The 11981-nt window shown below is 39.1% G+C and overlaps 2 protein-coding genes across 7 annotated transcripts in view; both read right to left on the reverse strand.

Moving 5' to 3' along the window:
• Window positions 1-258: 258 nt before the first annotated feature.
• Window positions 259-6585, reverse strand: gsdmeb (gasdermin Eb). 2 transcript variants are annotated; one of them, XM_015036822.1, is made up of 10 exons: window positions 6445-6585; window positions 5935-6169; window positions 5649-5841; window positions 5236-5410; window positions 4510-4630; window positions 4327-4425; window positions 1915-2042; window positions 1662-1833; window positions 1496-1569; window positions 259-1412 (listed from the first exon to the last, which is right to left on the reverse strand). In XM_015036822.1, the coding sequence occupies exons 2-10, from the start codon at window positions 6137-6139 to the stop codon at window positions 1194-1196; spliced, it is 1386 nt and encodes a 461-aa protein (XP_014892308.1). In that variant the 5' UTR covers window positions 6140-6169; window positions 6445-6585; the 3' UTR covers window positions 259-1193. The 2 variants fall into 2 exon arrangements, with proteins under 2 accessions (XP_014892308.1, XP_014892310.1); XM_015036824.1 differs by having other exon boundaries at window positions 488-1412; window positions 5935-6163.
• Window positions 6586-9060: 2475 nt separating this feature from the next.
• osbpl3b (oxysterol binding protein-like 3b) overlaps window positions 9061-11981 on the reverse strand; it is a 59827-nt gene continuing 56906 nt past the window's right edge. For all 5 annotated transcript variants that reach the window (XM_015036830.1, XM_015036826.1, XM_015036829.1 and 2 more), the window contains one exon: window positions 9061-9938. In XM_015036830.1, coding sequence (XP_014892316.1) covers window positions 9842-9938 — 97 coding nt within the window. In that variant the 3' untranslated portion in view covers window positions 9061-9841. The remainder of the gene's footprint in view (window positions 9939-11981) is intronic.

Below are 11981 nucleotides of genomic sequence, written 5' to 3' on the forward strand. Positions count from 1 at the left end.
TCTTTTCCAGTAAAAATCCCCTCCTGTAAGCAAACATTCAGTTTTAGGAATTTCTCCATAAATATACAACAATGTTGCTGTGTTCCTTGACCTTAACGATGCTGTTCACAAAATTTCTCTAACAAACCTCTGAGGCCTTCATAGACCAGCTGGATTTTTTACTGAGCATAAAACTTCTCATGCACTCAGTTATCAAATTAAATGATTTCCCTGGATTTTATTTAGTGGTATCAGAAAGAATGGAGCTGACCACAAATATCTGCTGCACTGAAGAGTTTTATTTGTGGGGAAAAAAAAAAAAACATGCTTCAATTTACTTCCACTTAACACATTTTCTCTTACATTTGTCCATCAAATAAAATCCCACAGAAATCCATTGGAGCTTGTAATTGTGCAATTTCACAAAACACCTGTATTCAAGTGTCAGGATAACAAACGTCGTTCACACTTCAGATTTTTTGTAAACCACCTATTCTATCATCTTTACTTGATCTGTCAGAAAATCCTAAATGAACTAAAATTTTAACTTGAAATGGGGAAAATGGCTATCTTTCTCAGATAAGATTCAATAAGGAAGGACCATCATGCCGTTATGCACAACTTCTCATGTTTAAAAATTTGCAAACGAGGCCCATGAATACAAGCATTTGCAGTAGAAGACGGCCTTAGATGCTGTCGGTGAAACAAGTTTTTTGTATAGCACCTTTCAGCAGAAAGGCAGTTCAAAGTGTTTTACAAAATAAAAACACAAAATTACAAAGCTATAAAGAAAACGCCATACAGTTAAAGCCTAAATCAATTTCTAAAGGGCTTCTTTGGTTTTATGTAAAAAAAAAAAAAAAAAAAAAAAAAAAAGATTTGTGACCAATTATTTGAAAAGGGCAGAAACAATCTCAAGCCACAAGAGGCTACAACAACTGTGTTGTAGTAGAACATACAACATAAATTTTGCTGACACAGAAGATTCCTAATTATCAGATGGTGCCTATTTAGGGTATCGACGTCTGATCACATTCAATTCAATGAAGTCCAATTCCTATATGATGTAAAATCCACCAATAAAAAATATTCAGTCCGATGTTAATTCTCGCATTTATGTTTCAAGCACTTATTTATAAATGTCCAGGCTAAGTCCCCAAGCAAAACATAATATATTGGATTTCCTTTTAGTACCAGTATTCAGTTCGTATGGTTCAACAACCACAGGCTAACGAGGCGAGACTTTTAATAGCGATGCAGAGAATCAGGGGATAATTTCCTTGTTCGTGCTTGATCTCAACCCGTAGCACGTCGCTGTCTCTCCGTAGAGACACATTACAGGAGGCAAAAACATGTTCAGTCCTTTCATAGTCGTCATCTGGCAGTGCTGTGCTGCTCAGAGTCGTCTCCCGGCTTCCTGACGCACACTGCACCTAGAACAAATGTAAGGAAAGCCATGTGTTTTGAATGAATAAACAATAATTTAGCTTCTGCCTTTAAAATGATCCTCACTAACCAGCAGCTCCAAAGCCTGTAGGGTTGCAGGATTACAGCAAACACTTAAAACGGGAAGACAATCATCTGGTAACTCTGAAAGATAAAACCCATAAACAATGTAAAACAAAACAAGAACAAATACGACAGTTCAATTTTTTCTTTTCTAGACTGGGCATTTTTCTTACCCTCTAATGCACTGACAACCAGATGCAATGCAGTGAAGACTGGGCTCTGAGTCTGCTCCTCTGCACCAGGCTGCTCCAACACTTCAAAAACTGCTTGGATGCTCTGTTGCTGAGATTCCTTTAATCCATCATTATGCAGGCTGGGTTTCTTACCCAGACACATCCGGTCCAGCTGTCACAAAGAGAAGCGTCTACAGTTACCTGCTGCGTCGATGTTATGATAAAAACCAGGCGCATCAGTGTGGCTCTGTACCATGTTCTGAAGTGCGCAGATGGCTGCCGGTTCCTGCATCAGTCCTGTGATGTGCCGGAGCAGAGATGACCTGGTGGAGGCCGGGAGGGTGGAAAGCTGCTGGAAATGATCCTTCAGTTTCTCCAGTTCTGGGATAAAAACCATCAAATTACGTCATGTTTTACAAAGATACAAATCTTTTACTTTGCCTAAAGTAAAACAGTGAACAATGACAGGGACACATTCAGGGTTCCTATGATTCTATGGATACTCAAAAATACTCAGACTTTGGTTTGAGTATTTTTCACATGTGACACATTTGAGTTAATTGCAGCCACATCTGTGGCTGTACTCAAACACACTGCTTCTTGTTTGGCACAATAGGAAAGCCGAAGCAAATCAGCCGAGATTCCAGGAACATAAGTGTGTTGCAACTCTGGTTCATCTTTGGGAACAATTTGGAGAAGCTTCAATATCCAGCTGTTCAAACAATTATGTTTAAATACAGACATGATGGGGATGTCCAACCCATCGTGCCACCCAGGAAGGAGACGGGTTCTGTATCCCAGAGATTAACGTCTTTTGGTTCAAAACGTGCAAATCAGCCTCAGAACAAAAGCCAAAGACGCTGTGAAGATGCTGCTGAAGCCAGTAAGTCAGTGTCTCTATTCATAGACATGGGGTGGAAGGTCACTCAGCAGGAAGGAAGCCATTATTTTAACAGACATAAAAAAAGCCATATTGCAGTTTACAAATGCACACAGGGTCAAAGGCCTTCATATTGGAGACATGTCCTGTGGTCTGATGAAACTAAAGTGGAACTGTTTGGGGCGTAATGAGCATTGGAAAAAAGGGGGATGCTTGGAAGCCTGTGAACACCATCTCAACTGTGAAGCACGGTGGTGACAGTATCATGTTGTGGAGCTGTTTTCCTGCAGGATGAACTGGTTATAAAATAGACGGCATGAATGTGGAAATATTGAAGCAGCGTCTAAAGATATCAGCCAGGAGAGTGACCCTAGAAATACCGCCAAACGAAATCAATGTTTTGGTGTAGCCTTCACAAAGCTCTGATCTCAATCCAGCAGAAAATGGACGGATGGATGTCAAAAGGCGCATGCAAGTGAGGCAGCCTGCGAACTTGACCCAGTTCCAGCAGTTCTGTCTGGAGGAATGAGCCAGAACTCCAACAAGCTACAGTGAGAAAGAAACCCACATCTGAACCGAGTCATACAGGTCAAAGGTAAAGCTGCCAAATACAAGGCTAAATGTATGTAGACTTCTGATTCAGAAGACATTAATAAATACATATGACAATATTCTCTCTCTCATTGTTGTGGCATTTAGGGAACATAAATAATTTAGGTAATTACAGATGACCTAAAACAAGGTAAGTATGGTCTGATTTCAGTTCAGGCAGTGAGAAAAAAAAAAGAGCTGTATCTTTTTATTCAGTGAGTGCAAACCTTTGGTTTCAACTGTAAATTGTATCTGTGGCCAGGGCTGAGCAATAGTCTTAGGTCAGCTCCTAACTTCTTAGACGTTGGCTGGATTTTATTGCGCCTGACTATTGAAGCATATTTTCCAGAAGGTGTCTAAATAAATGACCTGGTCAAGTAATGGGGTAAAGAAGCAGTATAAAACCTTAAAAAGCTTCAGAAAAAGGCTGCTAGTAATAAAGTGTGAAGTGGTCAGATTTAAAATGGGTTCTTTTCTTTGTTGTGCATTAATGTGTCAATGCCACACTGATTCAGAATCACTCAGAATCTCTAATATGCCTGAATGACTAAAGTCAAAGGTATGTCGATTGGCAAAGCAATGAAAAAGTCAGGTCTGCGGCTGACAATGAGGGCAAAGAGTGAGTAAGTAAAGTTTTTATTTAAAGAAAAGTATTACAAAGCGCTTTTAAAAAACAAAAAACAAAATGAAAACAAAGGCTAGTGTAAAATGTTTTGGGCTCTGAAACAAAGCCACCGAATCCACAAATCTCAAGTTCAGACGGAGACAGTTCCAGAGTCTGAAGGTCCCTGTTGCAAAAGCTCTGTCTCCTTTAGTTTTTCATCCTCGTCTACTGAACAGTCGGCAACCCCTGATCAGAAAAGAGTGGTTACTGAGCAAAGAACACGTTAAAGCCAGAGGTAATACTGTTCAGGACTAATTTAAATTCTCCTTTAAATCTAAACAAAAAATAAAAATAAAAAAATAGAAATGTCTCGACTCATTTGGTTATACAACTAATCTGCACTGCCGGATTTTGACACGGGCCAGAAAAGATCCACTAATGTAAAGTGAGAGCATATGGCTATCATACTACTATAATCCTAAAGCTTCAGGATGTATTTGTGACTTATCATCAATGACGCTATTTTCTATTAAAAAGATAAGACAGAAAAAAAGAAAAGAGACAAAAAAAAAAAACCCCAGTAATTTTACCCTGCTGAGTCATGTTGTTCTTTGGTGCTGAGGCAAACATCAGGCTCTTCTTGCTGTGGCCGTCTACTTCAAAACCTCCGCCTGACATCACACACAGCTCTGTGGAAAACAGTTCAGACAGTTCATCACTTTTGTCTTGTTAAATTAGCGAAAGTTGTTAAATACAGTTGAGAGCATCCTCACCAAACTGCCCGTCGTTTTTGATCTCCAGCTCTATAATGCCGTAGGCTATCGTGGTGTGCGGAGGAATCTCCATTGTGACGTTGCTGTCTTTGCTCAACTTTCCATTTTCTGTCAGTAAAATCTGGGGGGGGGGAGTTAGCAGAGCTTCAGGAATGCTCAGGCATAATATACCGCATCAAAATTTGTCTTTTTTAAAAGCAAAACTCAGGTTTTAGCTTTTTACTGAACTGGAAATGGTTGCTTAACTTTTATAGATTGTGCCAATGAAAATTTATAATGTAGACAATGAGAAGATGAATAATTAAAAATATGTTCATCTTATTCAAGTTTCATGTTTTTAATCATTTTCTAGACTTGGACATTATTTAAATCCAATTTTAGACTTGTATCAACAGTGACTAAGATGTGGTGTGCGTGCATGCAGTCGCCACCACGTTGCTTCCTTTTTAAACAGAACAATATATGATCGGCTCCCTCTGCTCAACAGCTATTGATTTACCAAGTTGCATGCAGAACTGAAACTAGTTTCAGGAACAGTAGGACACCTAGCGATAGCCCATTTCTCAAATCTGCCATATTTACATTGGGCAAAATGAAAAAGAGAACTCGGTTCGCACAATCATCGTACAGGCAAAAAAGGAACAAAAGTACCTTTACAATAAACTTAACATACAGATACTGTAAACATGAATGTGTTTGGTGTCTGTTTGTTCTTATTCACTGTACTTTAGACGCTTTGGGGGCGCAGGGAATTAGACTCCCCGCGAGCAATCCTTGCTGCTGCACGTCCTCTATGACTGAACATGGCTGTGTGGTCACGATGCGCTCCTTCACAATGGCAAACACATTTTTCTGTTTCTCTTTCGTCTGCTGGATCAGAGAGTGTGACATGTCCAGAACTCTTAAAAAAAACACACACATGTACAATAATCAGAGAAAGTCTGGTTCTATGAAAGTACTGACAGGCCTGTAATTTTATTTTATATGTTTATCTATTGTACATAGAAAAAGATGATAATCTCTAATAACTCCCTCATAAACTTTATGGTTGAGGGGGGGAAAACATCCTTCTGTTTATATACTGTATCTTCAGTGGGACATTTAAATCTATCAGAGTGGACTCAGTTAGGGGAGCTAACCTGCCTTTGGATTCTCGCATCAGTTTCGGGACGTCCGCTTCATGTTTCTTCAGACTACCGAAGGACGACTGGAGTTTGGAGGAGTCTTCACTCTTTACGTTCAATTTGGCTTTGACAAAACTAGCATCCATGCTTCCCTCCATGCCTCCGCCATATGTGCTGCTGTACTTGATGAAGTCTATATCTAGCACAGCTGTAAATATAAATAAACCCTTTAAAGGTTGGCTGTCACTTACTTTAAGCAAATGCTTAAAAAACCCACGAGTGTTTTTTTTTTTTAACTTACTTGGTGTTATGGGTGGCTCTCCTGCCAGCAGGTCGTTCAGGGTGAAATCAGTTGGCAGGTATTTGGGTTTCTGCCAGAACCAGGAGCGTTTATGCTTCACCACCACCGTCAGAAGCTCCATGTTGTCATTCAGGCTGGACACTGGGATCAGTAAGCCCCTATTATCCACCTCCTTCACAAAGTTTTTGGTTGCTATGGCAAACATTTCTCCAGCGGCTCATAAAAAAACCTTTGACTGACAAAGAGAAATCAGGTTAGCTAGAAATAAGAAGCGGTTATGCTTACGTTCACCTGGATTCTGGAGGATCCAGGTGCTAATTGATAAAAACGTATCTCCTCTCTTATCCCTTGAAGTTAAAAAAATTGCAAAACTCGGTTTAAACATGTTCAACGTCTAAAGTAGCTCAAACCACCTAGCATCTACAAGCACCATTTTCTTTATCCAAGCTGTCCGTTTATCAATAAAACGTCAAAAACAACACAATATATACACATGAAGCATGTTCTTACCGCTTCTCTGAAGTTCTTGCTTTAGTGCTAAGCTAGTTATAAAAGTTAGGTGACAAAGGAGGTGCTAACTACTATTATACTGTTGTTATTCAGTGTGTTTTGGACAAAGGACTCGAAAAAGCCCCGCCCTCAGTACAGGAAGCGCTTGCTCTACTTTCTCTTCCTTTAGTCAGTCAGTGTTATTAAAATCACTTCTACAGAGAACATCTCTTTTCTTGACAAGCGTTCTCTAGTGGACTTCTAAATGTGCTTGTTGAAGCAACAAATAAAAGCGAGCATCGATTATATTCGCAGAACGACATCACGACTGGAAGATTTGCTGTAAATGAGGAGAGGCCAAAGTGCGGAATGGGGGCCATTTGCGGCCCTCTGATTAACTTTGTTCGGCCTCCGACCACAATTCTGGAATGAAAAGAATCTGCATAGTAGGCCATTAAAGATGGATTTTTATTTTATGTTTCAGGAGAAAGTAAAGTTTTGTTTCTGTTCTGTTTTTCTTGCAAGATTAGATTTTTTTTTATTAGATTAAATAGAATATTGCTTGTTGAGTTTATTATTGAGCAGATCAAATAAAAATGTGTAAAATAATAAATGTTTTATTTGCTATTATTAACATTATTATGACTATTGCTGTTGTGACCCCCAAGAACTTTTTCTGTTATTTTGGCCCCCAAGGCAAAACGTTTAGGCACCAATAGATTCACTCAAATTATTGATCTATGTTGCCACCTAGTGGCCGCTAAAATTCAATCACTCGAAGTTTCTGTTCTAAGAGTGGAGACAACCTAAGCGTTCAAATAAGGTGCACAGATTTTCCTTTTCTTGAAAAATAAATTTTTCAGCTACGACATTTTTAGTTAGGTTAATTTGGCTCATTAGAAAACTGGAATGATGTCTTACAGCTTTTAAAATATCTAATGACATTTCAAAGATCTCCAGGATAATTATTTGTATCTAAGCAGTTTTACATTGTTGCAAGCCACACTCTTTCCACGTAATCACAAAGATTTCATTTTACAGCGAGTTGTAGGGTGTGAAAGGGTTATGCAGGCACTTTATGCTTACCTTTACACCAAAGGTAAGCATAAAGCGCCTGCATATCAGCAAAGACTTTACTGCTTTCAAGAGCATTTGTAAGCAGTAATAAAGGCTTTCCTGCTTTCAAATGCTTTATAATTGGCCAGCTTTTTGGACTTTTGCCCATGTAAACAGGACAACTGTGTGCAAAACTGTTTAATGAGTAAAAAAAGTCACTTTGAGTCTTTAATAGGCTCATTTTAATATACAAAAAATTAATGTCTGCTTGTTACACAGGTATTATTTCACTATTGATGTTAATACTTTAGTAGGAGGTATTTAGTTCATGTTTGTCCAAACACAAGAGAGCTCCTGAGATTTTTAAGAAGACAGGTTTTAAGAAGACAGGAGCACACAAACTGTACCTGTGAACACGGTGATGTGTTTCAGCAGATGATCTGTCATCCACACCCAAAGTGAAGTCGTCTTTAGATAACCTTTATTACAGGCTAATCTTAGAGAGGTGTTGCTTCACATGCAGATATTTGTTAAGGTAGCATGAACCTTGAACTTTTGCATTTGCTGCTACATCCAGCAAATGCTTTGTGTTGTTTGTGTTACTGATATTTTATCTCATGGACCAACACAAAGTTGAGGATAATTGGAAAATGAAAATAAATGCAAACATGGTTGTCATTTAGTTTTTAATTACAACTGCCAGGATAAAATGCGTGGGCCGAGAGTTTGTATGCAACCCTTCTGACTTTATGCTTTATAGACTCACAAGGCAATTTTAGCTTCAAATGTTTAATGACATATTTCTAGCAGGGTTGAACTGACCTTTTTCCTCTTCTTTGCAAAATAATTTTTTTAAAAGTCAACAGTCACAACTTTGATGTAGCTCTGGCTGCATATGTTTAGAGTTATTGTCCTGGTGGAAAGATAAAATCCTCCCCAACCTTTAGCAGCTGGTCTCCCTTCAGGATTTTTCTGCATTTATCTTGATCAATCCAATTTTCTCATTATCCCTGACCAGATTCTCCATCCTTGCAGGGAAAAAAAAAAAGAAAAAAAGTTGATGCCTTCACCTTGTTTTACAGTGGTTTCGGTTTGTTCATAGTGATGTTCAGAGTTATTTTTCTTTGGCAGAAATAACAGCGTGGCTCTAGGGCAGTGAGTCCATCCTTACAACTTTTCCCTGAGCTGACTGAGGCAAACTTTCTTTTTGCCACTCGTCCATGAAGCCCAGATTTGTGGACTAAACATCCAGTAGTGATAAGATGGCTTTACTAATATGTTGACTACTGAGGCTTAACAAGTTGTACTGGATTTTATTGACTGGTACAGGGATCTAAATGTAACTGGAGACAAAACTCATCAATTGCAATTTGTAAAAAAAACAAACAAACAAACTTGTTTTTATCCTTCTCCAACACAGCACATTGTATTGGCCTGTTACATAAAATATCTTAAGATTTGTGGCTACAATGTAATAAAATGAGCAAAGGGGAAAGTTTAAAGTGTATGCATTCTTTACAAGGCACTATAAAGAATGACTAACTGCACTTAGTCATTCTCCAGTATTCAACAATACACAAATAACAGGAAAGAATAATATTTTATTACCCTTTCATGAACATTGATTTGGACATTATTTTTACTCCAAACCCAGTGTCAAGATGGTGCAATGGATAACGTGGGAACAAGTGACTGGAATTAATGTTTGCTACCGATGCTCATATAATATTGTACAGTCGTTCACAGAGTAATAGCTGAAAAGTAATTACTTTATGAGACATGAAGATACCCTCAGCACAGTGAGAATATAAAGATCATTTCAACAGTTGTTGCATATACTTACAAAACAGCAATGCAAATGCAAAAATTAAAATAATAACAATAAAAAAACAGCAGAAGTACAACTAGTAAGGCATTAGGCGAATAAACGTGTGTGCACACAATCACTGACATATCAAGGCTAGTTTTTCTCCGAGGTAGAGAATGTCCATTATAAGACACAACCTTTAAGTGACTAAGTAATTCAGCATTTTCAAGCTGAAATTATGGAAACAACGACATTTTCTTTTCACTGATTTTTTTTACCAAGCTGCTTCCCTTTTCTTAGAATCCGTAACACAAAAGATGCAGAAATGTGGGCGAAAGTTTCGACATCAACATTGCCCCCCCCTCCCACTCCCCCACAATGCTTCCATGAACAGATTTACGCAAAACAGATAAGCACTCGTTATTAAGGCAATAATTTGAATGGACTGCGCTATAGAAAACGGCGTGTGGACGGGTAGGAGTGGGCTACAGACATCGCCAGAACCAGCCTGGATCACAGTGGAGGCTGTGTGGGTAGAAACCGTGTGTGCTGAGGTCACCACAGCGCTGGAAACTCGATGTGGGAGAAGCCGGGGTCCCTCCTCAGCTCCCAGTAAGTGTTGTTGCTGACCCAGGCGTCCTCCTTTGACTTCCTGTGGAGATAACATCCCAATCAGAGCCGCAAGATGATGCTGATAATGATAATGATGATGACAAAGTTATCTCACAACCTTTTAGTGACTGTGACATGATGCATGTAGGACAGAAGAGACAATAATTGTAACCCTGCAAGGGGGTTTTATTTCTTTTAGATTCTGGTCCCAAAGGCAGCAGTCAGCATTTTTTGTGTGGATCATTTATGTTCTATGCATTGAGATGACGTAAACTGGTGATCTTAGTTGAAACGTACTGTTCCGGTGAAAAATTTCCATACATTCATTGCCGACATTCATATTGATTTGGGGCTTATACTGCTTTGGGTTTTCAGAACATTTTTAAAAAGAAATGTTTAAATTTAATGAGATTTTAAAACTCTACGTGCAGCGTAACATACATACAGGCCGACTGATATGTTGTTAAATGTCACTAACCAAGATGCAGAGAAGCCACGCACTTTTATTCACCACCAAAAAGCTTCCGGCATAATTCTGGTTGTATATCACATGCATTTTAAATCTGCTGGTCCCGGACCAAGCATTTCGCCGTACCCTTCATCCATTCCAAATCCAGTTTTGATGTGTTTTTGCCCTGCTGGGATACATGACTGGGTCGTTGACATTTGTAGAGTTAGATCTCCCCATTACTCCACCACTCTGTACAACTCATCAGTGTCACTAGAAGCAAACAACCCCATCATGATACTACCATCACCTTACTTGAGAGCTTGCATGAGTTTAAATAGAAATCATTTCCTTTTGTCATTGTGACCAAACAGCTGAATCTTGTCTTGACTGTTCACAAAACACTTTTCCTGAATACATCTGGCTTCTGGTCTCTGTTTCAGCTCGCTGCTCTCTGAGTCTTAGCAGTTTGTGGCATGTCCATGGACGTACCATACCCAATTAATTTCCTTTTCTCTGAGGGTGACAGTTTGGATCAGATTGTTAAACCCGAGTGTTTCAATAGGACGATAATCCCAAAAACTAATTTAGATGAATCGGGCTAACGTGAAGCTGCTGAAATGGTCTTCCCAAAGCCCCAATCTTCTCATTGTGAAGCATTATAACAGACTAAATATAAACGCCAGGTCTGTGCCGGGAAAACAACACATTTTAATGGTCTCTATAATATCACTTCTGTTGCATCACTGCAGTCAGCCAGGAGCTCCTAGCAACACGCTGCAGAGCAAGTAAGGGCGAAGATCTCTTACATGTCATGCAGCATTGAAAAAAAGTATATATTCTGTTTTCGTTACATTTTCAGACTTCAATAAGTCGATATCTGTGTCTGTGACATTTCTGGTTCATCAGTGAGCTGCAAACACGGTTTCTCATGTTTCTCAGGAAAAAAACAAAAAAAACTTGAGGCAACAATGACAGCTGAACCGCTGACCTGGGCAAAAATATCCAGGACTCTATATCAAAACTTTCCTCCAGAACAACAACTATCCTTTCCTTTTGTGCACGGATCTGACACCAAGTGACTGTCACCTGACGCTGGTGTTGAAGACCAAGCTTGTTTCTGAGTTAAAGGGTTTCAGTCGTCTTACTTTGTATGGTATCACTGAAAAGACAGAGATTGTCTATGTATTGTGTTTGGTGCTATGTTGGTGACTGTTGTGTCTGTTGAATGTGCTGTAGAGAAATGTAGGGAGTCCTACTTCGCAGTGCTCTCAAGAAGATGGCAAGTTTATGTTTGGTCAATGATCCATAAAATACCTGAGTGGCAGAGTGGATTTCATTCATATGGACCTTTTTCATTTCCTATTATCTGGTTAGTTACCAGCGTTATTAAGGCTTTTTAACTTGATGACCAATGTTGACTGAAAACAAAATGAAACACCGGCATTACCACTGTGTTATAAAACAATCCCATCTCACAAGTGAATTTAAATAGCAACTTGGTTTAGGTTTCACTAAAAGAAAGATGCATCCACCCCTCATTTCCCAAAATAATCTATTCAGCACAGAACACACTAAAAAAAAAAAAAAAAAGGGGGGGGGGGGAAAATGCAGGTTTTCAGCTGCACCCTTTCT

The sequence above is a fragment of the Poecilia latipinna genome, unplaced genomic scaffold, assembly GCF_001443285.1.
Source record: "Poecilia latipinna isolate Pla-1442-1.1 unplaced genomic scaffold, P_latipinna-1.0 Scaffold382, whole genome shotgun sequence".
NCBI classification, from domain to species: Eukaryota; Metazoa; Chordata; class Actinopteri; order Cyprinodontiformes; family Poeciliidae; genus Poecilia; species Poecilia latipinna.